Raw genomic sequence first — 24,472 nt, 5'->3', positions numbered from 1 at the left:
ATTTTCTGCTATAAGCCCTTCAAGTTGGCAGGGGGTTGTTGGGCGGCACAGGGGCCTTTGCACCAACATACTGCCATTCCAGCAGATGGCGCTGTTTCCTCCCTGTGAACCCACCCAGCTGGGGGGCAATGTGCACACTTAAGAGCAACCCATCCCTTTCTCAGTGGTCCTAGCAAAGTTTTAGACTACTCTAACACTGAGTGAGAGCTAGAAATACGTCGCGCAAATGGAGAAATTGGTTCTCTTTGCTTTGAAGTGCTTCAGGCCACCATGGGACTAGAATGTTCCATTGTTCCCCTGAAAGTAAACCTGCAGTTCATTTTACTGATGGAAATAACAATACTTGAATTTTTTTTCCATTCCTGTTTTTTTCTGGAGTCAGTCACACACAGGACAATCTACGGGAAAGAAAGAAAAAAGAAAGGAGTGATGGTGACTGGTCCTATGGTCAATAGATTAATTCTCACACTGAGAATGTCTCTCACGTCTGCATATAAAATCAGTAGGCCTACCCCAAGAGTGAGAGTGGCTCACTGAAAGGGGACATTTGTCACCTGGCAGACATTGCACTCTCAGGGGAGGCACAGGGTTTTATATATGTGCCCTTGGAGAGTTGATTTACTGAATATCACTCTTAAAAAGTCTTAATTCAGTGATTCTTCAGCCTACTTGCTGAACTTAAAACTGAAGTATGGACTGAGAGCTGAATTCATTGTTTTTCATTTTGGCTAAGAGAATACATTTCAGGGGACAGAACAACAGGGCTGGCCTACTGGGAAAAGTTTCTTTCATTTACTGGCATGTTTCTGAATGACCCCATGGCCCACATTTGCCAACATCTCAGCACATCCTGAAACTCCGGCAGCACAAGTTGCCCTCCCTCACCTAGGTTTTCCAAACTCCATGACTGATCTCAGAAATAATGTAACTGAAATGAGATCTGAAGAGTAAGCAGAAAGTATGAATACCATGTATGTCTACTGGCTCATTTGCAAGAGCAGTAAAATCAATATTCTGACTGCACACATAGTCGTACTTTAAATTACCAGCTTTTTAAAATATAAATTTATGATTCTTCAGAGCAAATGTTCAGTAGTTCTCTTTGATACTATTGAGCTATAAATAAAATGATCAAAGTTTCCTAGAGTCTCAAAGCAAAAACAACATTTTTGGGGAAACACAGTTACAATTATATTTTGAAATTTTATCAGCTTGATACTTTATTAATAATCTTTTACTCTATATATACAACACAGTGAAAACACCATCAGATTCTTTGAATGAGCATGTGATGGAAAGTGAATGTTCTGGGACATGGTACACTTCATTTCAGAGACCCTGAAGGTTGACCATTTTCCAAGGAAGATTCAGATCCCAAAGCTAACATCTCCCTTCTCATGAACCCCTCTCACAGTGCTCTTTCTCTGAAGGTTGAAGGCTGAAAGAATGAAGCACAAATCCTCTCCTGGCCAAGAGGTTACATCATAAGGCCTGTGTGATCAATAAGAACATTGTGGTGGTGATTTCATAGCTGATTAACTTACGTGTGTACAAGCCAACACTTGACTTGAAAGGCTGGTCTGGCTGCTCGCGATTCGAGCGTGGCCTTCGCCAGCCTGCCTGGCACTAGCTCTGGGCTGCTCTGCCCTGACCGCAGCCTGGGTACAGCCCTTCAGTTTCGTCGTGAGTAACCCATCAGCTGGAGTCCGCGCCTCTGTGAAAGGGCATTTTGTCTTTCAGGCAACACCAAATGACAATATAATTAGTGCTAGGGTGGGAAAAATCCAAATTGAAAAATGGATACCTGGTCATGGACTCTTCAGGTTTGAGGAGACAGCAGATGCGATATCTTTGTTTTTCTTAGTAATTGGAATAAATGTGAACAACTACAAGCAGTAGAATGCTTAATGATGAACTGATGCAGAAAGACAAAACTTAACAAAAACTGCCCTGGTGTTTCTCAGTTCACTGTTGAAGCATATTGTGTTTCTTGGCTTTTCTATAATTGGTTTATATTATATTATTTTTTAATTCATGTCAGGATCTTAGAACTTCCTCTTGGAGTTTTTGTATTCCTCATTGCAAACTTTCTGTTTCATTTTTAAGAAAATGAATTCGTATAGTTGGAGTACAGTTTTGTCATCTCCGACGTTGCTTTTAATCTTACCAATTGTGAGGTAAATAAATTATTGTGTACTTGGGGCGGGGGGAAACTGGCAGGAAAGCAGAATATGTTAAAGACTCTTGCTTTTCATTGCTAGTGAGATTTCCCAACTGGAGCGTCTCTGTTCTATTTCGCCTCTGGCTAGCATCTGAAGATCAGTAATAAAGCTCTATGCAAATACTTTCATGTATTAAAAGAACAATATTTTGACACTCATTGACACAAGCAAAAAAAATACAACACTAAATTAGTGTTCAGGAAAACAATGAAGACATTGTTCATTCACATGAAATGAATGTGAAAAATGTTGTGTTATATTAACAGAAAAGGGTACTTCTCAGAGCTTAGCCTTTAGCGTTTGCCTCTGAAATGCTGCTTATGGTGTTGTATGGTAATAGAGAAGTTTCTTTGGGTTAACAGCCTTGAACAGTCATTGATACTTGTCAAACTACTGAAAATGTTTGTTACTGAAAAAAAAAAAAAAAAAAAAGCTCACTTGCCAGTGTTTGATAATTTCAGTTTCTCTATAAAGATTTTTTTAATATTTTTGGATAGTTCAGAATTTTCAAATACTTCATAAGTTTAATATTTTGCAAATGTTAATTTGTCATTAACTTGCTTTTCTACCTTATCTTGATTTTATCTAGAATTGTGTAGACTTAAGTTTTTTTTTAAATCTCCCTTGATCATCTGTTTACTTCTTAATCAAATTTGTGGACACACTCTTGATCTTTATTTTAAATCATGGGGAACAAAAGGGATTTTGTTGTTGTTTTTGTTGTTTAGTTTTCAGTAATGAAGACAGGCCCTTACTGAGAGGAAGGGATTTCCCTAAATTATTCTTTGTGTATCGATGTGTATTTTTGCTGCGTATGGCTGTGTATACATGCACATACTGTGTAATTTCTTTCCTCCCATAGCAATATGTTCATATATAACTGTGACAATCAATATTTTCTTAAATGTAACTGGCTTCCTTTTTCATTCATGTTGATTGCAGGCCAGCATCTAGGAAATCTTTAGGACCAGCTCGGGGCCAGGCAGGTCTCACACAACTCCAGTGCTTGATGCTGTCTTGCTATTTTAGACTTTGTATCTCTTCCTACAGATGTCTCTGAGACTCTGATTGGCCCAGAATATGCTAAGTCCCCCTATACAATAAGGGGGTTGGTAGGGCAGGAGGCACAGGGACAGATTACTGGTTCACCCCTTTGTCTAGAGCAGTGGGTAGGGACAGTCTTACTTATCAGATGGAGGGCTTAGAAAGGACCTATACCTGCTGGCTCCCAGGTACTACCTGGAGCCTGTGTCCCACAAGTCTTTCCTTAAATAAGATGCTGGATGGTAAAATCTTTTTCCTATATAAATATTGGAAGTCCTCAGGCCCAGCACAGTATCTGCCTTGTCTGTCACTGTCTAGTGTATATCCATACTCTAGCATAGTGCCTGGTACCTGCCAGGCACTCCATAAATATTTACTGACTGCCTGGTTGGTCCCCAGGTTAGTGTATAGCAGTTCCTAGCCAGCTTTTGAATCAGAGTCTCTGCAGGAAAATGCACATGAGCATAATGCAGTAGAAAGAATAGAAGGTGAGTCGAGACTGTAGTCCCAGCTCTGGCACAAGTAGGTATGTGACTTTAGGCGAGCCACTTAATCTCTCTGGTTTCAGTTGCTTCATCTTTAGAATGAGTTGAACTAAATGAGAACATCTCTGAGGCCCCTTCCAGCTATAAAATTCTGTGGCTCTGACTAACAGACTTGGGATTTAATTTACCCCACCCTATATCCTTCCCTCCCCTTGCCATTTATGGGTGCAAGAATTTGGTCATGGAGATGAATTTGATTCTCCCAGGCACTAATAGCTCCCTCAAACTACGTAATCATTGTTGTCATCATCATCCTGGTGATAAATAGTAGTTCTTTAGCACTTCCTATGTCCCCGGCACAGTTCCAGGCACTTTACATATGTTAGCTAATTTAATCCTAAAATCAACCCCATGAGGTAGGAGTCTCATTTTACCAAAGCACCGGAAGATTAAGTAACTCCCCAGAAGTTGCCCATTAAGTAGCAGCCTGGAGTTGAAGCAGTGGTCTGATTCCAAGTCTGCCACTGCCCAAACTCTCAGTGTGGTTCCTAGAGTAGCTGCCCTGGCTTCCCCTTGCAACCTGTTACAAATGTATGCTCTCTGTTTCAATCCCAGGCCTGAATCGGAAACTCTGGGGCTTGAGAGGACCAGCAATCTGTGTTTTAACTTTCCAGATGATCCTAATGCCTGTTAAATTTGAGTACTCCTGCTTCCTTTCTTCAACACTACTTTTTACCAGACCTATAAATGCTCCTTAGGTGTTAACTCCCAGGTACCCCAGCTGGAGGGGGGAGTGTGATATGACTGCCCATCTGTGGATGAATGAGGCAGGTACTCAAATGCCAGTGCCCGTGAACTAGGAGCTACTTGTACTGCTTTTGAAGTTTGCTTTCTTTCCTAGTTACCAGTGAAATAGCTATAGGAGCCAGGGGGTGGAAACAGTTACAAAGGAGGGAGGAGAGGGGCTTATTCCTCCAGTTGTGTGCTGGGGAAGGTGAGAAGGCATCTCCTGGCAGTGTCTCGGCAGGTTGAGCAGGTAGGATTAGGTATCACATCACATAGTTGAGTTTCCCCTCCTTCCTTAAAATGAAGCAGCTTCTCTAGCCCTGCACTGTCCACTGGGGCAGCCACCAGCCTCCTGTGCTACACTCAGACTGTCACTCTTCTGAACTGAGATGTACTATTGAGTGCAAAATACACATTGAACTTCGAAGACTAAGTATTTAGTAAAGGTGTGTCAAGTTTCTCAATAGTGTATTATATTGAAAGAATAACATACTCAATATATTGGGTCAAATAAACCATTTAAATCCACTGCACCATTCTTTTTACTTTTTTCATGTGACTAATAGAAAATTTTAAATTACATATATGTGGCCCACTTTATATTTCTACTGGACAGTGCTATTGTACACTAACCTTATGAAGTTGTATCTGTTAGTACATGATATATGTATTACGGCACTGGGGATTGAACCCACGTATGTTCTATCCCTGAGCTACACCCCCAGCCATTTTTATTTTTTTATTTTGAGACAGGGTATCACTAAATTGCTGAGACTGACCTCGAACTTATGATCCTCCTGTCTCAACCTCCCAAGTTGCTGGGACTGGCTGGGTGAGCTACCACACCCAGCTTGTATATAGTTTTAATTTACTGGTAACCAAAAGGGTCTACAAAGAAACTATTAGAGCTAATAAATGAATTCAGCAAAGTGGCAGGATATAAAATCAACACGCATAAATCAAAGGCATTCCTGTATATCAGCGACAAATCCTCTGAAATGGAAATGAGGATAACCACTCCATTCACAATATCCTCAAAAAAAAAAAACTAAAATACTTGGGAATCAACCTAACAAAAGAGGTGAAAGACGTATACAATGAAAACTACAGAACCCTAAAGAGAGAAATAGAAGAAGATCTTAGAAGATGGAAAAATATACCCTGTTCATGGATAGGCAGAACTAACATCATCAAAATGCCAATATTACCAAAAGTGCTCTATAGGTTTAATGCAATCCCAATCAAAATCCCAACGGCATTTCTTGTAGAAATAGAGAAAGCAATCATGAAATTCATATGGAAAAATAAAAGACCCAGAATAGCAAAAACAATGCTAAGCAGGAAGTGTGAATCAGGCGGTATAGCGATACCAGACTTCAAACTATACTACAGAGCAATAGTAACAAAAACAGCATGGTACTGGTACCAAAACAGGCGGGTGGACCAATGGTACAGAATAGAGGACACAGAAACCAATCCACAAAACTACAACTATCTTATATTTGATAAAGGGGCTAAAAGCATGCAATGGAGGAAGGATAGCATCTTCAACAAATGGTGCTGGGAAAACTGGAAATCCATATGCAACAAAATGAAACTGAATCCCTTTCTCTCGCCATGCACAAAAGTGAATTCAAAATGGATCAAGGAGCTTGATATCAAATCAGAGACACGCCGTCTGATAAAGAAAAAGTTGGCTACGATCTACATACTGTGGGGTCGGGCTCCAAATTCCTCAATAGGACACCCATAGCACAAAAGTTAATAACTAGAATCAACAAATGGGACTTACTCAAACTAAAAAGTTTTTTCTCAGCTAAAGAAACAATAAGAGAGGTAAATAGGGAGCCTACATCCTGGGAACAAATATTTACTCCTCACACTTCAGATAGAGCCCTAATATCTAGAGTATACAAAGAACTCAAAAAATTAGACAATAAGATAACAAATAACCCAATCAACAAATGGGCCAAGGACCTGAACAGACACTTCTCAGAGGGGGACATACAATCAATCAACAAGTACATGAAAAAATGCTCACCATCTCTAGCACTCAGAGAAATGCAAATCAAAACCACCCTAAGATACCATCTTACTCCAGTAAGATTGGCAGCCATTATGAAGTCAAACAACAAGTGCTGGCGAGGATGTGGGGAAAAGGGTACACTTGTACATTGCTGGTGGGACTGCAGATTGGTGCAGCCAATTTGGAAAGCAGTATGGAGATTTCTTGGAAAGCTGGGAATGGAACCACCATTTGACCCAGCTATTTCCCTTCTAGGTCTATTCCCTAAAGACCTAAAAAGAGCATGCTACAGGGACACTGCTACATTGATGTTCATAGCAGCACAATTCACAATAGCAAGACTGTGGAACCAACCTAGATGCCCTTCAATAGATGAATGGATAAAAAAAAATGTGGCATTTATACACAATGGAGTATTACTCTGCATTAAAAAATGACAAAATCATAGAATTTACAGGGAAATGGATGGCATTAGAGCAGATTATGCTAAGTGAAGCTAGCCAAGCCCTAAAAAACAAATGCTAAATGTCTTCTTTGATATAAGGAGAGTAACTAAGAACAGAGTAGGGACAAAGAGCATGAGAAGAAGATTAACATTAAACAGGGATGAGAGGTGGGAGGGAAAGGGAGAGAGAAGGGAAATTGCATGGAAATGGAAGGAGACCCTCAGGGTTGTACAAAATTTCATACAAGAGGAAGTGAGGGGAAAGGGGAAAATAATACAAGGGGGAGAAATGAATGATAGTAGAGGGGGTAGAGAGAGAAGAGGGGAGGGGAGGGGAGAGGAGGGGGGATAGTAGAGGATAGGAAAGGCAGCAGAACACGACAGACACTAGTATGACAATAGATAAATCAATGGATGTGTAACTGATGTGATTCTGCAATTTGTATACGGGGTAAAAATGGGAGTTCATAACCCCCTTGAATCAAAGTGTGAAATATGATATATCAAGAACTATGTAATGTTTTGAACAACCAACAATAAAAAATTTTAAAAAATAAATAAAAAATAATAATTTACTGGTAACAATGATTGCCAACACTGGAAAGAAGAGACCCACAGCAAGGCCTAGAGACCCACTATTCAAGGGCCTAGAACCATCCCAGAAGTTGAATTCCCAAGGTCAGAGTCAGTATCAGGTGGTCAGGACAGGCTTGCAGGATAAGAACATGGCCAGGTCAGAGCTGGCCTCCTAGGAACAGGTTTAGGCAGCATTGCCAGGAACCAAGAGCACAGAGATGGACAATCAGGTGGTCATGAGTGTAAAGAAACTTCCTCCAGCATATCCAGGGCTTTTATATTGTTCCTGTTGAGCCAGGAACCAATTCTAGTATGGCTTACCTGGGTATTCGAGTGGGAGCAGGTAATTGGAAACACCTGGCTGAGGTAGGTGGCTGGGTGCGCTCCAGGAAACAATCAACCACTTCTGGGAAGTATGTTGTGACAGTAGTAATGTTTGAGCCAAGTTAAAATATTTGTCAAATTACAGTGACCTGAAAGCGTGCTTCCATATTCTAGGTGCCATACTGTGAATTATTTTCACCCTCATAGAAACCTATCATTGAGCATTGTTAAATACAGATGGACCTTTCCATAGAATCTGCAAGTCAAAGCAATAATGCTTATATTAAAGACAAATGTAGTAATCTTGCTGCTGTATTAAATCATTCCACTGACATTATAGTCTTTAGGAGATAGCCCTTTGTGGTAGACTCTTCCTAGAGATGGCTGAAACAATCCCACCCATCCTGCAGGTCTTTTGCAATGTGTTTTTACTGCTCCTCTTGTCATGGGGGAGACTCTATTTCCCCTTTGTTGAATTCAGACTCAACCCTGTGACCAGTAGTATGCAGAGGAAGTGACCATGGTTGACTTCTAGACCAGGTGTTTGTAAGGCCTTGCAGCTTCTGCTTGCCTTCTTGAGAGGTGACACCATGTAAAGAAGCTTGCACTAATTTAAAGAATGGTGAGACACCACGTGGGGTCTGGGGGAGGACGGCCATGTGGAAGAGAACTGAGGCAGCCAGGCCTGGGAGAGAGGCCCTCATGGTCTCACAGACCATCCGTACCCCCACAGCCATAGAGAGGCCCTCATGGTCTCACAGTACCCATCCGTACCCACCAGGAGCTAAGATAGGCCATGTATCCTGAGCCCTCCTGAACTCCTGACTCTAGAATCATGAGCAACAGAAAGATTGCCACAACTATGTTTTGACATGATTTATCAAGTCACAATAGAGAAGAGTATCAACCTTTCTTTGTGCATTTTTCATTAAGGCTCTTTCACACATGTACCCTGGGGGTGCATGTGATGGCATAACTCTTTATGTACTTGCTCAATATACCACAGTGAAGCCCACTTTTATGTAATATTGTAATGAGACAATGAAATGAAAACGTATGTGTAAATAAGTAGAAGACTAGAAGAATAAGAGGATGGAGAAAGGGGAAGCGAGGCAGGGAAGGAAATTGTGTTTTTTGCATATGTGAATATATCACAATGAACCCCACTATATGTATAATTATAATGCACTAATAAGATCAATTTTAAAAACCTCACAATATATTATGCCAAGCACTATATTCACTAAATTATACAGGTTTAATCCTTTAAGATATTGTCCTGTAAAAGTGAATGTATAGAGAAATATTGGTTTTAAAATATTGAACCGAGGGTATTGTCATTCAACACTCTTTCCTTGAAACTCTGTGAAATCAAGAAAAAGGATAAAATAGCAAAAAGGAAATTATATTTTCATTATAACAGTAAGATGTGCCATACTTGAATTCTAAGATATTAAGAATTTGAGACAGATGCTACAAATTTGTAGAAAAATAATGAAAGATGCTAAGAACTATTCATATAGCCTTTAAATTTTGCCCACAAAATACTGACATAGAAAAAGGCAGGGAATACCCTTATCAATACCTGCTGCTGCACTGCAGAGTGGCAAGAGAGTTGCTAAACCCCAGTATTATTGTCTATGGCACAACCTTCTAGCAGAGGGACACTGCAGATCATGGGTCCTGGGTGAAGGTGGAGCAATTGCTAATTGCCAGATATTACTGCAGCAGTCCTGTGATTTATGGGCCATTCTGTAAGCCACACTACCCAGCAAAATGCTGAGAAACTTTGGCAGCCATGTCCTGGGCCAAGGTTGGAATGAGTTTGGTAAGAGGTCTTGGGAGCAGTCTACAGTGAAGCCACAAGTGGCCTCAGTGCACTTTCCTGTTCCTTCTGATAAAATTTTCAGCACAGCCAGCCTTGTTCAAGTGTAGTAATAATTAGGAAGGTGCCACCCAAGTATTTATACCTTATGGCAAAGAGGGTGAGGGAGTGAAGAGAGAACTGTAAGAAGAGAAGAAACATCATTGAAGCAGAGGAGCAACACCCATCAAGAGGCATTATTCAAAGAGGAATACATAGCCAAGGAAGTGGTGTATACCTGTAATCACTGCAGCTCAGGAGGAAGAGACAGGAGGATCACAAGTTCAAAGCCAACCTCAGCAACTCATCAAGGCCCTAAGCAACTCAGCGAGACCCTGTCTCTAAGTAAATTTTTTTTTTTTTAAAGTTGGGGGTGGTGCTGGGGATGTGTCTCAGTGGTAAATCTCCCCTGGGTTGAATTCCTGGTACAAAAACAAAAACAAAATTTAAAGGGCTGGGATGTGCTCAGTAGTTTAAACCCCTGGGTTTAAACCTTAGTACCAAAACAACAGTAACAACAAAACACTTACGTCCCTGAGCTCAGGTCATTATTCCATATAGACTCAAGGAAATTATAGCTAACATGTTTTTGATAAGTTTACCTAGAGCCAAGGTGGGGAAATTACAGTCTATGGGCTTTGTAAATAGTGTTTTATTGGATTCATTTGTTTCTATCCTGTCTATGACTGCTTTGTGCTGTATCATCAGAGCTGAATACTTAGGAGAGAACATGTGCCCATGAGCCCAGAATGTTTACTATCTGACCCTTCAAGAAAAAATGTTGATGTTCCCTGGATTAAATAAAATTATGTAAAGAGATATAAAGCAATCTGGTATTGATCAGGAATGATACAGAAGAGAAAAAGGAAATGATATTGTATTAGCTGCAAAATTTAAAATAAATGTTTTTGAAACAATCGTGTGAAAACAGCCTTGAGGAACTCACATAAAATAATATGAGGAAAAAAACATTAAAATGACTAGATAGGAGATGATAGATATAGAAGACACAACAACAGAGATACAACATATGCATAATTGGTGTGCCTGAAAAGAAATAGAACAAATAAAAGAGATAAATATACTCAGAGTTAAAAAAAAAAGTAACTAGATTATATTATACTAACTGTTCTGTTAACTAAAATAACTAGGATCTGCCTTCTGAAAGAGCAGATATCCCAGAAAAAAAAAATTGTTTAGAATAATTAACATATAACTAGGAGCTTTTGGGTTTCATATTGTTTTCAGGAAAGAAAAAATGAAACCCAACTTTGGATTTTGGATTGGTATGGCTGGCTAGAATAAGGATAAAGGTCAGGGTCAGTTTTTATGTAGCCTCTTTCTTTCAGTATGTGTGATATCAATGTGGAATGATACACTAACAGCAAAAATACAAGCAGCAAGGGCTATATAGCTTTCTAAATTGTATTGTGTTTTTTTGATGCTTTTATTAATTTATCTATCAGCTTTGCCTATTCAGTAACTTTTTATCTTTAAAATGTCTGGAAGACCTTTAATGAAAGGAATCCACACGTCACAGTGTTTTTGTCCATGAAGAAAGCAAACAGATGGAGGGCTCCGTAAGTCCAGACTCTGATTCTGTGCTGTTTGATTTTATCAATGTCATTTTATTTGTTTTGATAAGATCATTTGATTCTTATTTCCCAAAAATGTCAGAGTAGAAGTACTCTCTCAGGCTGATCCTGAGACCCATCTACATGGGTCCCACCAAGTCTAAGGCCTGGCCTTCCACAATACCCCTTTGAGGTGCTGACCTAAACTATATATTGCAGGCCAACATCATGAAAATAGTGACTGGATACTGTTTAACAATGCAGTGTGTGTGAGTGGACACACTTGGCATCCTTTATCTGGAACTTTCATTTCCATGGGTTCAAATTCACTTTTTTGTTTGTTTGTTTGTGGTACCTAGGACCTTGTGCATGCTAGGCAAGCATTCCACCACTGAGCTATAACCCTAGACCCCATGATTTTTGTCAGAATTATTTCATAGACTTTCCCCTCTGAAAAATAAAACATTTACATATACATATATGTGTATATATAGTTGTATTTTAAAATTTGTTTTTATGACAGAAGCATATAAAGCACGAAAGCACAAGGCTAAAAAAGCAGCAATCAAATACACATAGTTAAACATAACCTTGATTAACAAATCTTGTTATTCATGGATGCCAGCTCAGTTAATAAGTGTTTGTGGTTTGGATACTGAACTGCAGGTTAATGGCAAGGTAGAAGCAATTGTAGAATCTAGACTTTTAAGACAAACACACATCACACCCCAAAAGGCATGCATGGAATCAGGTGTAGTCAGTCGGCTGTGGTGATGTACTTTGGGTGTTCTCCTTCAGTGGTCCAGCTGTGAACAGCCACCAGAGCTGGCGACTTATCACCAGGGGCCTCCAGAGCCACTTCCGCATTCATCATTTGAATCCTATGAGTAGGAGAATGTGAGAAGGGCGTTTGTATTTTTAAGTTCTCACATTAAAGTTCTATTTTGATCTCTATTAGATTTGTAGAACAAAATGGATTAATTATGTAGTTACAAGAGAGCATGTGTACAAATCTAACTAACATTTATATCTATCTCAACCTGGTCATCCAATGTCAATCGCATGGAGTCAGATTTCCCTTAATCCTCATGTGTCTTAAAAGTACAATGTGATTTGAAAACTGCATTGTTCATTTGCCATTGAGAGACATTTTTATGTTGAAGAATCTGAAGCTCTGGTACATTCCTTAACTGATTTGCTTCCCTCCCTGTGGGATGGATAAAAAGGCCTGGGATTTTTTTCATGCACACTGGTAATCAGGTCAGGACTAAAAGTAAATAAGTATCTGAGGAAGTGGATAAGTCAGTCACATCCTTAAAGGGCACCAAAAGAATGTGGGAAGACTCCGTCCTTTTCCTCCTTGATTCCTTGAGAGACAAAGAGAGAAGACTGACATCTAAAAGATGTAACCACAAAACCGCTTCTCCAGTCAGAAGCCAAAGCTGGGTGGCGATTTGGTCAGACTGTGGCCCGGCTATGTCATGGGTCATGTGGTCCAGCATGTGAACAGGAAGGTGAGAATGGGTGAACTTTTGCCTCAGTTGTGCCATCCATCAGAGAATAAATGGAGCAGATCAACGTATGCAGCTGTACACTGAGGCGAGTGGCCGAGTCCTCCTCACAAGGGGCCTTTGTCTCCTGAACATGATCTGGCATTATGATGGGGACACATTCACCCTCAGCTCTGTGGCAAATTACTAACCCATTATCACACCAGAACATAGGATCATTTATCTTCTAACCCAGAGTGTCACCTGTTCTTCATTTACCAGTCAATAACCATTAATTATGCTCAGTGGAAATTTAAACAAAGCCCTTTCCCTCTGTTAAAACCAGTAAACTATTCAGTAATAACAAATAAATCTGGAATTGTATATCCTTTCTCTTCCCATTCCCAGACTGGAGTCTGGTACAATATGAACCCCAGAGGAAATGCCTAGAAATTGATAGGTCAGAGGCCACAGATAGTCTGATGGAAAAGAAAAGGGCGGATTCTTGGCTCTTGCTCTTGTGCAACAGAGGCTCCTACTAATCTTCAGATTCCTGCCAGGGACTGGGTCCCACATTTAGAGTGATCCATCACTGATGGTACCCGTGTTTCCTCCTCTCATTTTTACCAAGCCCTTCTTTTGTTTCACATGACTAAAAACAAGATTTTTCTGTGACTACTCTACAACAAAGTGTTCCTAAGGAAATAAAATCAGTTGAGTAGTCCTGAAAGACCTATTTGAAATGTTATTTTTAGAATGGAAATTTGAGTCAAATACATTTAAATGAATTTACCCTTTTATATCTAATTCCTCAGAAAAATATTCAAACAGAAATTCTACCCAGAAGCATAATTTAATTTTTCCTGAAGTATTTAATTTTTCTTAATGTATTTTGATGAAAGCCAAAACAAGTTTGTATGTGCGTGCCTGTGTGTAGGTGTATGCCTGGGCACAGGTACATGCTTGTGCCTGGGTGGGAGAGGTGGGCAGGTTGACCTTGTTGGGAAGGGCGACCAAAGGGCACCAAAGGCCCAGGGAAGCCACTGTGCCATGTGCAGTTTGATCACAGGGAAACCCAATGAGGCAACAGGAACTTATTCCAGTGGCTAGACTTGGGACCCTGGTCCAGGATCTGGAAGGCCAAATTAGCATTTCCAGATGTGAGGAAAGAGCAAATACCAGGCTGTGGTGACTCCACATGCAGGCACAGACCTACAAGGAGCATCCAGCCCTCTGCCAGTGCCTGTGGACCTTGGTGCCTATTCCAGAGAGCACCTCTCTGTTTCTCCTCCTCTCAGCCCCCAGCACTTAACAGTGTACATGGGCCACCAAGCCATGTCGACTACATCTGTTGCATGAACTGTCCCCTTAAAAAGGAAAGCTTATATTTTGTGCCTTTGCAAACTGATCAAGCCTTATCAAACATTAACATTAATTAATTAACATTCAAAAAGTGTTGTATCTAAGTTCATCAACTATGGTCTCTTAATGCAAAATGAAACTGCAAATATTTCATTAATGTGACCAAATCTGTCTATTCACCAAGATTATTTCTTTTGCTAGTTACTATATAGTAGATCACTCACTCAAAAGGAATTGATATTGTTCCATTAAGCATGCTGCATCTCCATATCATGGAAAATTGCACAAACTCTCATCTTCAAAGAACAGAAGTTTCATTTTAAATGATCTGATAATACTCCAAAAACATGAAAATACCCGTAAGAAATAACTTCAAGTAAAATGGGAAATAAATTCATTTTATTTTTAGAAGGTTGCTACAAATTTACAAATATGAATGAATAAAGAAGGATTAGACTTTTTTGGTAGCATTTTCCAAGAGAAATTAGGTTGGGTTATTTTAGCAACCTATTTTCTAAGCTTTTCCAACACCAGATAGGGAGACACCAATCAAAATGGTATTCACTAAATGTTAGAACAAGAGTTCAATGCACATATCACTGGGGACTATGTTGGAAGAAGCACATATTCTTTTTTTATAATTTTTAAAATTTGTTTTAATTAGTTATACATGACAGTAGAATTCATTTATGCACTTTGATATATCATATATAGATGGGATATAATTTCTCATTTTTCTGAGTGTACATGTTGCAGAATCATATTGGTCATGCAATCACATACATACATACAGTAATAATGTCTGTTTTATTCAACTATCTTTCCTGTCCCCACATCCCTTCCACTCCCCTCCTATCACTTCCCTCTACCTAATCTAAGGTAATGCTATTCTTCCCTAGTGCCCCCTGACTTATTGTGAATTAGCATCCGCATATTAGAGAAAACATTCAGCCTTTGGTTTTGTGGGATTGACTTATTTCACTTAGCATGATGTTCTCCAACTCCAACCATTTACTGGCAAATGCCATAATTTTACTCTTTAAAGTTGAGTAATATTCCATTGAGTATATATACCACATTCTCTTTATTCATTCATCTACTGAGGGATACCTATGTTGGTTCCATAGTCTAGCAATTCTGAATTAAGCTGCTATAAACATTGATGTGGCTGCATCACTATAGTATGTTGATTTTAAGCCCTTTGGGTATAAACCAAGGTGGGATGGCTGGGTCAAATGGTGGCTCCATTCCCAGTTTTCTGAGGAATCTCCATACTACTTTCCATATTGGCTGCACCAATTTGCAGTCCCATCAGCAATGTATGAGTGTACCTTTTTTACCACATCCTCGCCAATATTGATTGTTGCCTGTATTCTTGATGATTGCCATTCTGACAGGAGTGATATGAAATCTTAGAGTAGTTTTGATTTGCATTTTTTCTAATTGCTAGAGATGTTGAACACTTTTTCATATATTTGTTGATCAATTGTATTTCTTCTTCTGTGAAGTGTCTGTTCAGTTCCTTAGCCCATTTATTGATTGGGTTATTTGTTTTGGTGGGGTTTTTGTTGTTGTTGCTGTTGTTGTTTTGGTGTTAAGTTTTTTAAGTTCTTTATATATCCTAGAGATTAATGCTTTAATGGAGGTGGATGTGGTAAAAATTTTCTCCCAATCTGTAGGCTCTCTTCTCACTTTATTAATTGTTTCTTTTCCTGAGAAAAAGCTTTTTAATTTGAATCCATCCCATTTATTGATTCTTGATGTGACTTCTTGCACTTTAGGAGTCTTGTTAAGGAAGTCAGATCCTAGGTCAACGTGGTGAAGATTTGGGCCTATTTTTTCTTCTATGAGGCACAGGGTCTCTGTTCTAGTGCCTAAGTCTTTGATCCACTTTGAGTTGATTTTTGTGCAGGGTAAGAGACAGAGGTTTGATTTCATTTTGCTACATACATAAGATGAGTTTGGAAGGGTTCCCTTCTTTTCTATTTCATGGAATACTTTGAGGAGTATTGGTGTTAATTCTTCTTTGAAAGTCTTGTAGAACTAAGCTGAGAATCCACCTGGTCCTGGGCTTTTCTTGGTTGGTAGGCTTTTGATGGTATTTTCTATTTCGTTACCTGAAATTGATCTATTTAAATAATTTCTGACCTCCTCATTCTGTTTAAGCAGATCATATGTCTGTTGAAATCTGTTGATGTCTTCAATATTTTCTATTTTATTAGAGTATAAATTTTCAAAATAGGTTCTAATTATCTTCTGTATTTCAGATGTGTCCATTGTGATATTTCCTTCTTCATCTTGTATTTTAATAATTTGAGTTTTCTTTCTTTTTCTCTTCATTAACATGGCCAGGGGTTTATCTATTTTATTTTATTTTTTCAAAGAACCAACTTTTGTTTTGCCAGTTTTTTCTTGTGTTTCAATTTCATTGATTTCAGCTCTGATTTTAATTATTTCCTGTCTTCTGCTTTTGGTGTTGATTTGTTCTTCTTTTTCTAGGGCTTTGAGATGTAGTGTTAAGTCATTTATTTGTTGACTTTTTATTCTTTTAATAAATGCACTCAATGCAATAAACTTTCCTCTTAGTACTGCCTTCATTGTGTCCCAGAGATTTTGATATTTTCTATCAGTGTTTTTATTTGCCTCTAAGAATTTTTTTTTATTTCATTCTCTTTTCTTTAGTTGGGCACAATACCTTTATTCTGTTTATTATTTTTATGTGGTGCTGAGGATCGAACCCAGGGCCTCACACATGCTAGACGAGCGCTCCACCGCTGAGCTACAACCCCAGCCCCATTCATCATTCAACTGTGTATTATGTAGTCTCCATTTGTCACAGTAGCTTTCTATTTTTTATCTAACATTGATTTCTAATTTCATTCCATTGTGGTGGCCTATGACAGTTGCCACCAATCAGTATCTCAGAATGCTACTGTATTTTTGCCCAACCAGATTCTTTGTTCCTCTAAGAAATTATACCTCAATAATACCTTCATATTGATCACAATGTGGAAATTGAGCACCTGACTATGAACCTGAACCCCCTTATTCTGGTTTTTGTTGCTTGTCAGACAACTTTTTAAAACAGTAGTATTCTCTATTGTTGATTGTTTCTTCATTAATGGTCCTTGTTTATATTGCTTTTTTGATGGCTAAATTTTCAAAATTTATTGTTAAGAAATGAGTCTCTATTTTTGATGATTTAATGGATTTTGTTTATAATCTGGGTTTAAATACTTTTTCTTGTCTGCCCTTTCTGACATGCAAGAAAATTAGACAAGGCTTTTGGAACTGTTTCTTCATACACATACTATAAAAAAGGTTATTTTCACAGATATTATTAGATATCATGTTCCTTTAAGTTGAGTTCAAAGAACTGCTACATGAAAATCTTCTACAATGTTTAAGATTAAAGATTCCTTCTGAGTCCATGCCTCTGTGACTAGACCCAGGCATTCATACCAAGATGTTCCCCAAATATTTCTGATGCGCATTAAATTGTAAGAACAATCATTGTAGTGGTTAGACTATTGTAGTAAATTTGCACTCCTTTTCTAACTGCACAAGGCCATATCTGATTATATGCATTTGACAACATTGTATTCCCAAAGTGGCCATTGAGTATGACCTTCAGGTGAACTTGCCTCTCTCTCTCTAGGCTATGTGGCTGATGTTGCAGAACGATGAGCCAGAAGACTTTGTCATAGCGACTGGAGAGGTCCATAGTGTCCGTGAATTTGTTGAGAAATCATTTTTGCACATTGGAAAAACCATTGTGTAAGTACACCTGAGGTTGATTGCTGCTTGTTCAGAGACATTTTCTGGTAGGTGTGCACACAAGTCTGCTCTTCACTGTGGTTTTGTTTTCTTATCTTCCCTTTCACTCTCATAAAATCAGAACAGAAGGTTTCCATGTAGGGCATTGCATGCAACCCCATTTACATTGAATGTCAGCTGCTTGTCAGCATTTAAACCTAGTCTTTTCCTAATTTTTTTTATCTCTCTTATTTTTAAATGTTTTTAATTTTTAATTTTAATTTTAATTTTAAAATTTTTATCACAGTGTAAATACCATCTTTTAATATGATTCTACTGGGTCTAATTGTACTCTTTCTAGACCAATGTGTTAATAATTCCCCACATTTTACTACTTCCATCATATACTTTTTAAATTTGAAACCATCAAAAGCTTACAGAAAGGCTTCAAATACATTATAGTCTCCTTTTCTCTAAACCGTTGAGGGTAAGTTGTGATCTGGTGCCCCACGATCCTGAACTGATATGTGCATTTCCTAAAACAAGATATTCTTCTGCATAAACACAATACAACCATCAAACTCAGGAAATTCACAGTGATGAATTACTCCCATCTAATCATCAGATCACATTTGAGTTTTGGCAGTTTGGCTGATGCTCTACTTTATACCAAACCAATTCAGTTTATAATCATGTACTACATCTACATATTACATTATACAAATGTTTAAGTCATATTTTATTAGTTGAATATTTTAAAGATGTGTGGGAAATCATTACAGATGAAATTTTTATTTTTAATGATTTTTTAATTGTGGTAAAATATTGGTAACATAGAATTCATCATTTCAATCATTTTGTTGCATTACAACCCTTATTACACATATAGAGCACAATTTTTGTATCTCTGTATATAAAGTATGTTCATGTCAATTTATGACATTATACATGTACTTTTTTTGCATTACAATTCTTAATACACATATATACCACAATTTTTCATATCTCTGTCATTTTAATCATTTTTGAATATACAGTTTAGTGGTATTAATTACCTTTACATTGTTGTTTAACCATCACCACTATCCATTTTCAGAATTATTTCATCATCCTAAAAAGAGAAATTTGATAACCATTAAATAGTAATTCCTCTTTCCCTAGTTCTGATAACCTCTGTTCTACTTTGTATCTCTATGAATTTGTCTATTCTAGGTACCTCATATGAGTGGAACCAACAGTAGTTGTCCTTTTATGACTGTCTTATTTCACTTAGCATAATGTCTTCAAAGTTCATACACACTGTAACATTTAACATCTTTTTAAAGACTGAATAATATTATTTTGTGTGTATACCCCATTTTATTGGTTCATTCATCTGTTAGTGGATACTTTTGGCTTCTGTGAAAAATGCTGCTGTGAATATGTGTTCATGAATATCTATTTGAGTCTCTGCTTTTGATTCTTTTGGATCTGGGTTTAGGAGTAGAATTTCTGAGTCATATGGTAATTCTGTGTTTAAGTTTTTGAGGAACCACTAAACTATTTTCTAAGATTCATTTTTGAACCATAAGAAAGGATTTCCACTTCTAGCTATAATGGAATAAAAGAAACTAGATTTAGCCTTTTATCTTTAAAAACCTAGGAAACTAGACAAAATACATGAAATAATTGTTTTAGATACTGGATGGCAAGCCGTATGGGATTGAGATCTCTGATAGAAAAGAAATGAATTAGAGGAGCTCTGTAATCACCCTGTCCTGCTTTCTGTCTGGGAGTACAAGGAGCAAGCAAGGAGAACCCCAAGCTTAGAACAACTGTCCTGCTGAATTGAGGAGGCAGATATCATAATTCATAGTCAGAGTGACCTGGACTTTATAGGACAGAATTCTAGAGAGAGGGGATCTATATGGAACAGAGCTCCAGAAATCTACATAGAGGTCCTCTTACGTCTTCACTTAATAATAATAAGAGCCATGTGTGTAAGAAATGCCACAAGAATTAAGACACAGAACTACCTGGGAAGCGGAAGGTGAATGTTTCTTCCAGTTCATCCAAGACTAGAAGGCTTTGAAGACTCAGCCATACATGATGGGGCAACCTGTGGATCCTTCAGAGAGTACAGTGCAGATTCCAGAAGGGCTCTGCCTCAGCAATAAGCTGTTCCGTAGAGCAAAGTCTACTCTAGACTTAGGCTAACCAGGTTTAAACACAGCTCTAAAAAGGATGGAACTGGACACAAATAACCTAGCTTCCTGCCATTACAAAGCCCCACATTCTTTACAGGAAAACAGTAAATCTTGACACTCAACTACACAGAATTCATTATGTTCAGCTTTCAATCAAAACTTAGTAGTCATGTCAAGAAGAAGGAAAACATGACCTATAGCCAGGATAAAAATCAAGCAATAAAAACAGACTAAGGATTAATAAAGGTATTGGTATGAACACACAAAGATGTTTAAATAACTATTATAATGATGTTCAGGTTTTCTAAGAAAGACAGGAGCACATTGCAGACAGAGTGGTAAATAGCAAAACTTTAAAAAAAAAAACCATTGGAACTTCTAGAGATAAAAAACTAAATATCTGAAATCTTAAAAATTCATTGTTGGCATTAAGAGCAGATTAGAGGGCTGGGATTGTGGCTCAGTGGCAGAGCACTTGCCTTGCAAGAATGAGGCACTGGGTTCGATCCTCAGTAACACATAAAAATAAATAAATAAAACAAAGGTATTGTGTCCATCTACAACTAAAAAAATTTTTTTAAAAAAGAGCATATTAGATACTACAGAAAATGACAGTGTGTATGGAGACATAATAATAGAAATGATCCAAGAGAAAGCACAGAAGGAAAAAAAGACTAGTGGGAGAAAAAAGAGAGAGAATAGTTTCAGGAACTTGGGGACAATTATTAAGCAACCTGACATGCCATGGAAGTCCAAGGGAGAAAAAGGGGGAGAACCACAGAAAAAGAATTAAATAATGACCATTCCCCGAAATTTCATGAAAACAATAAAACCACAGATCCAAGAGGCATAATAAACCCCAAGAAGAATAAGCACAAAGAAAGTCACACTTCATAATCAAAATACCAAAAATAAATGCTAGGGCTGGGTTGTAGCTCAGTGGTAGAGCGCTTGCTTGGCGTGTGTGAGGCACTGGGTTTGATTCTCAACCACAAGCAAATAAAAAATAAAGGACCAATCGACAACTAAAAAATATAAAATAATTAAATAAATAAATACTAAAGAGAAAATCTTAAGATAGCTAAAGAAGAAAGATCGCTACTTACAGAAGAACAAATAGGAAAAAAAAAGACCCCTTTTCCCCCCAAAAAAATATGCAAGGCAGAATACAATAGGTTTAAGCTGCTAACAAAAACCTAGAACCTAGAATCCTATGCCTAGGTAAAATATTTTTTAAACAGTCATTAATTCAAGATTTCCTTTTTCAAATAGAAGTTGAGATGATTCATTGCCAGCAAACATTGAGGCAAAAGAAAAATGATACTAATTTGAAACCTGGATCTATAAAGAAATGAACAGCAAAATAAATAGTAAATATGTGGGAAAAATATTAATGCCCCCTGTTCCTAAATATCTTTTAAAATGATGTTTAAATTCAAAATAATTTACCATGGGGTTTCTAATACTGTGTGTGTGTGTGTGTGTGTGTGTTGTGTAACAACAGTAGCACAGAGTTGCAGGGGGGAGATGGAAATATTTAAATATTACATTGTTATAAGGGTTTTACATTAAAGGTGAACTGGTATAAATTGTTTGAAGATAGATTACAGTAAGTTAAAGTTCATACTATAAATTCTATAGCTTTACTAAAACAAAACAAAGACCAACAACAAGCCAATAATGGAGTTAGTTGCAATTCTAAATACTTAACCAAAAGAGAGCAGGAAAAGAGAAAATGAGAACAAATAGCAGATTGAACAAATAGAAATGGTACTATATTGGTAATTATGTCAATTGTAAGTTATTTAAATACTCCAGTTAAAAGGGAGATATTGTCAGACTTGAAAAGCAAAGTCCTATCTACAAGAGACTCTTTTAAATAAAAACACAGATTTAAAGTAATAAGATAAAAAATTACAGTATACAAACACTAATCATAAGAAATCTGAAAGAGTTATATTGTATGAGAAAAATTAGACTTCACAATTTACAATGAATAAAAAGAGTGATTTCACAATGTTAAGGGATCAATTCATGATGAAGATACAGCAGTTTAAAATACACACATTTATACCTACTTTAAAATACTGATAGAACTGAGAGAAACAGACAAACTTTGTGCTTGCATATTTTTACATTCCTTTCTCTATAACTAACAAACAAGTAGACAAAAAAGGACATAGAAGACATGAACAACATAATAAACTGCTTGACCTAATTAGTGTTATAAAATATATCATCCATTAACCAAAACAGCAGCATTTACATTCTTTTTAAGAGTACCTGCAACAGTCACCCAAAGCAGACCATATTCTGTGCCATGAAAGTAGTCTCCATAAATTTTAAAGAATTGAAATTATGCTTTCTGACCAAAATGAAATTAATTTAGAATTAAAAAACAGAAAAATATTTAAAAATCCACAAACTTCTAATTCACAGGTCAAAGTGGATATCTCAAGAAAAATTAGAAAATATTTTGAACTGAATGAAAGTAAGAGCAGAAAATTAAAATTTATAGGATACAGCTAACACAATGCTTAAAGAGTAGTTTATGCCTTTGTATATTAATATTGAAAAAAAAAGGAAAGCTCCTTGAACAGCTGCCTTGTTTTCTGCTTGCTAGGGAAAAAAAGAGTAAATTAAACCGAAGCATTCAGAAGGAAGGATATTTCTATTATAAAGTAAAAATGGAGATTGATGAAATAGAAAAACAAAAACACTACAGAAAAAGTAAATGTATCCAAAACTTGGATAGATCTCTGTCCATATTGATGAGGAGAAAAAGAAAAGAGAAAAATTATAAATAGTAGAAATAAAAGAGTCATCACTACATCTCCTACAAACATTAATAGACTAATAAGGGAATGTTATGAAGAATTTTTTTGCCAATTTGTCAAATTAAAGGAAATGGTGTTGTTTTATAAAAGACACCAGTTGCCAAAACTGACTCAAGAACAAATAGAAATCTTAATAATTCTATATCTGTTAAAGAAACTGATTTTCACTGGTGAATTTTAGCAAGAATTTAAGAAAGAAAGTAATAATCTTGCTTTATTTATTTTGAAGAATGAACACTTTCCAACTCATTTTACAGGGACAGCATTACCCTGGTACTAAGAATAAAAACATTGTAAAGAAAGAAATCTATATAGACTAGTATTCCACATAATCTTAGAAACAAAAAATTACTAATAAAATATAAGCAAGTTGAATCTCCAAATATATAATGTTCACACACTGTGATAAAGTGGAATTTATCCAAAGAAGGCAAGGTTGGTTTAACATATGAAAATGAATGTAATTCACCATATTAAGTATACAAAGGAGCCAAATATTGTGACATACACCTGTAATCCCACCTACTTGGAAGGCTGAGGCAATATGTTTTCAAGTTCAAGGCTAGCCTGGGCAAAAAAGAGAGAAATGTGACTTTTTTAAAAAACACATGCAGAAAAAGCACTTGAAAAACTCAATGACTATTTATTATAAACAATAAAAAAGAATTCAACAAGGTAGAAATTGAAAGGAAATTTCCTTAAGCTGTTAAATGGCATCTAAGAAGAACACAGTTATCATACTTCATGATGACAGACTGAATACTTTTCTCCTAAAGTAAGGGCCAAAGTTGCTTTGGCCCTAGAAATCATTTTTAACTTTGTCTTGGAAATCCTATTCAAAAGGAAATTAAAGGAAGAATATTTACCTTTATTCACAGGTAACATGATTACAAACATAGAAAACCTAAGTAATCTACAAAAACAACAACTAGAGCTAAGCAAGTGTATCTATCAGTGCAAACTCTATACATAAAATCAGTTGTAGTTCTGTGTACTACCAATAAACAATTGAAAATTGAAATGAAAAATACCTTTTTAGTTTAAGTAAGTCCCATTTGTTTATTCTTGTGTTTAACTCTTGGGCTATGGGCGTCCTATTAAGGAATTTGGAGCCCGACCCCACAATATGTAGATCGGAACCAACTTTTTCTTCTATCAGGTGCAGAGTCTCTGATTTGATATCTAGCTCCTTGATCCATTTTGAATTAACTTTTGTGCATGGCGAGAGAAAGGGGTTCAGCTTCATTTTGTTGCATATGGATTTCCAGTTTTCCCAGCACCATTTGTTGAAGATGCTATCCTTTCTCCATTGCATTCTTTTAGCGCCTTTATCAAATATAAGAAAGTTGTAATTTTGTGGATTGGTCTCTGTGTCCTCTATTCTGTACCATTGGTCCACCTGCCTGTTTTGGTACCAGTACCATGCTGTTTTTGTTACTATTGCTCTGTAGTACAGTTTGAAATCTGGTATCGCTATACCTCCCGATTCACACTT

At 37.2% G+C, this 24,472-nt stretch overlaps 1 protein-coding gene across 2 annotated transcripts in view; it reads left to right on the top strand.

Annotated features, from left to right (window-relative positions):
• The window catches only part of Gmds (GDP-mannose 4,6-dehydratase), a 643,159-nt gene that overhangs the window by 497,238 nt on the left and 121,449 nt on the right, over positions 1 to 24,472 (top strand). For both annotated transcript variants that reach the window (XM_046453468.2, XM_058582345.1), the window contains one exon: positions 17,857 to 17,975. In XM_046453468.2, coding sequence (XP_046309424.1) covers positions 17,857 to 17,975 — 119 coding nt within the window. The remainder of the gene's footprint in view (positions 1 to 17,856; positions 17,976 to 24,472) is intronic.

This window comes from Marmota monax, unplaced genomic scaffold, assembly GCF_021218885.2.
Source record: "Marmota monax isolate L192 unplaced genomic scaffold, Marmota_monax_Labrador192_F-V1.1 WCK01_AAM20220418_F8-fsc00029, whole genome shotgun sequence".
Classification (NCBI taxonomy): domain Eukaryota; kingdom Metazoa; phylum Chordata; class Mammalia; order Rodentia; family Sciuridae; genus Marmota; species Marmota monax.
Note: the sequence above shows the minus strand (reverse complement) of the source record. Positions and strands in the feature narration are given on the sequence as shown.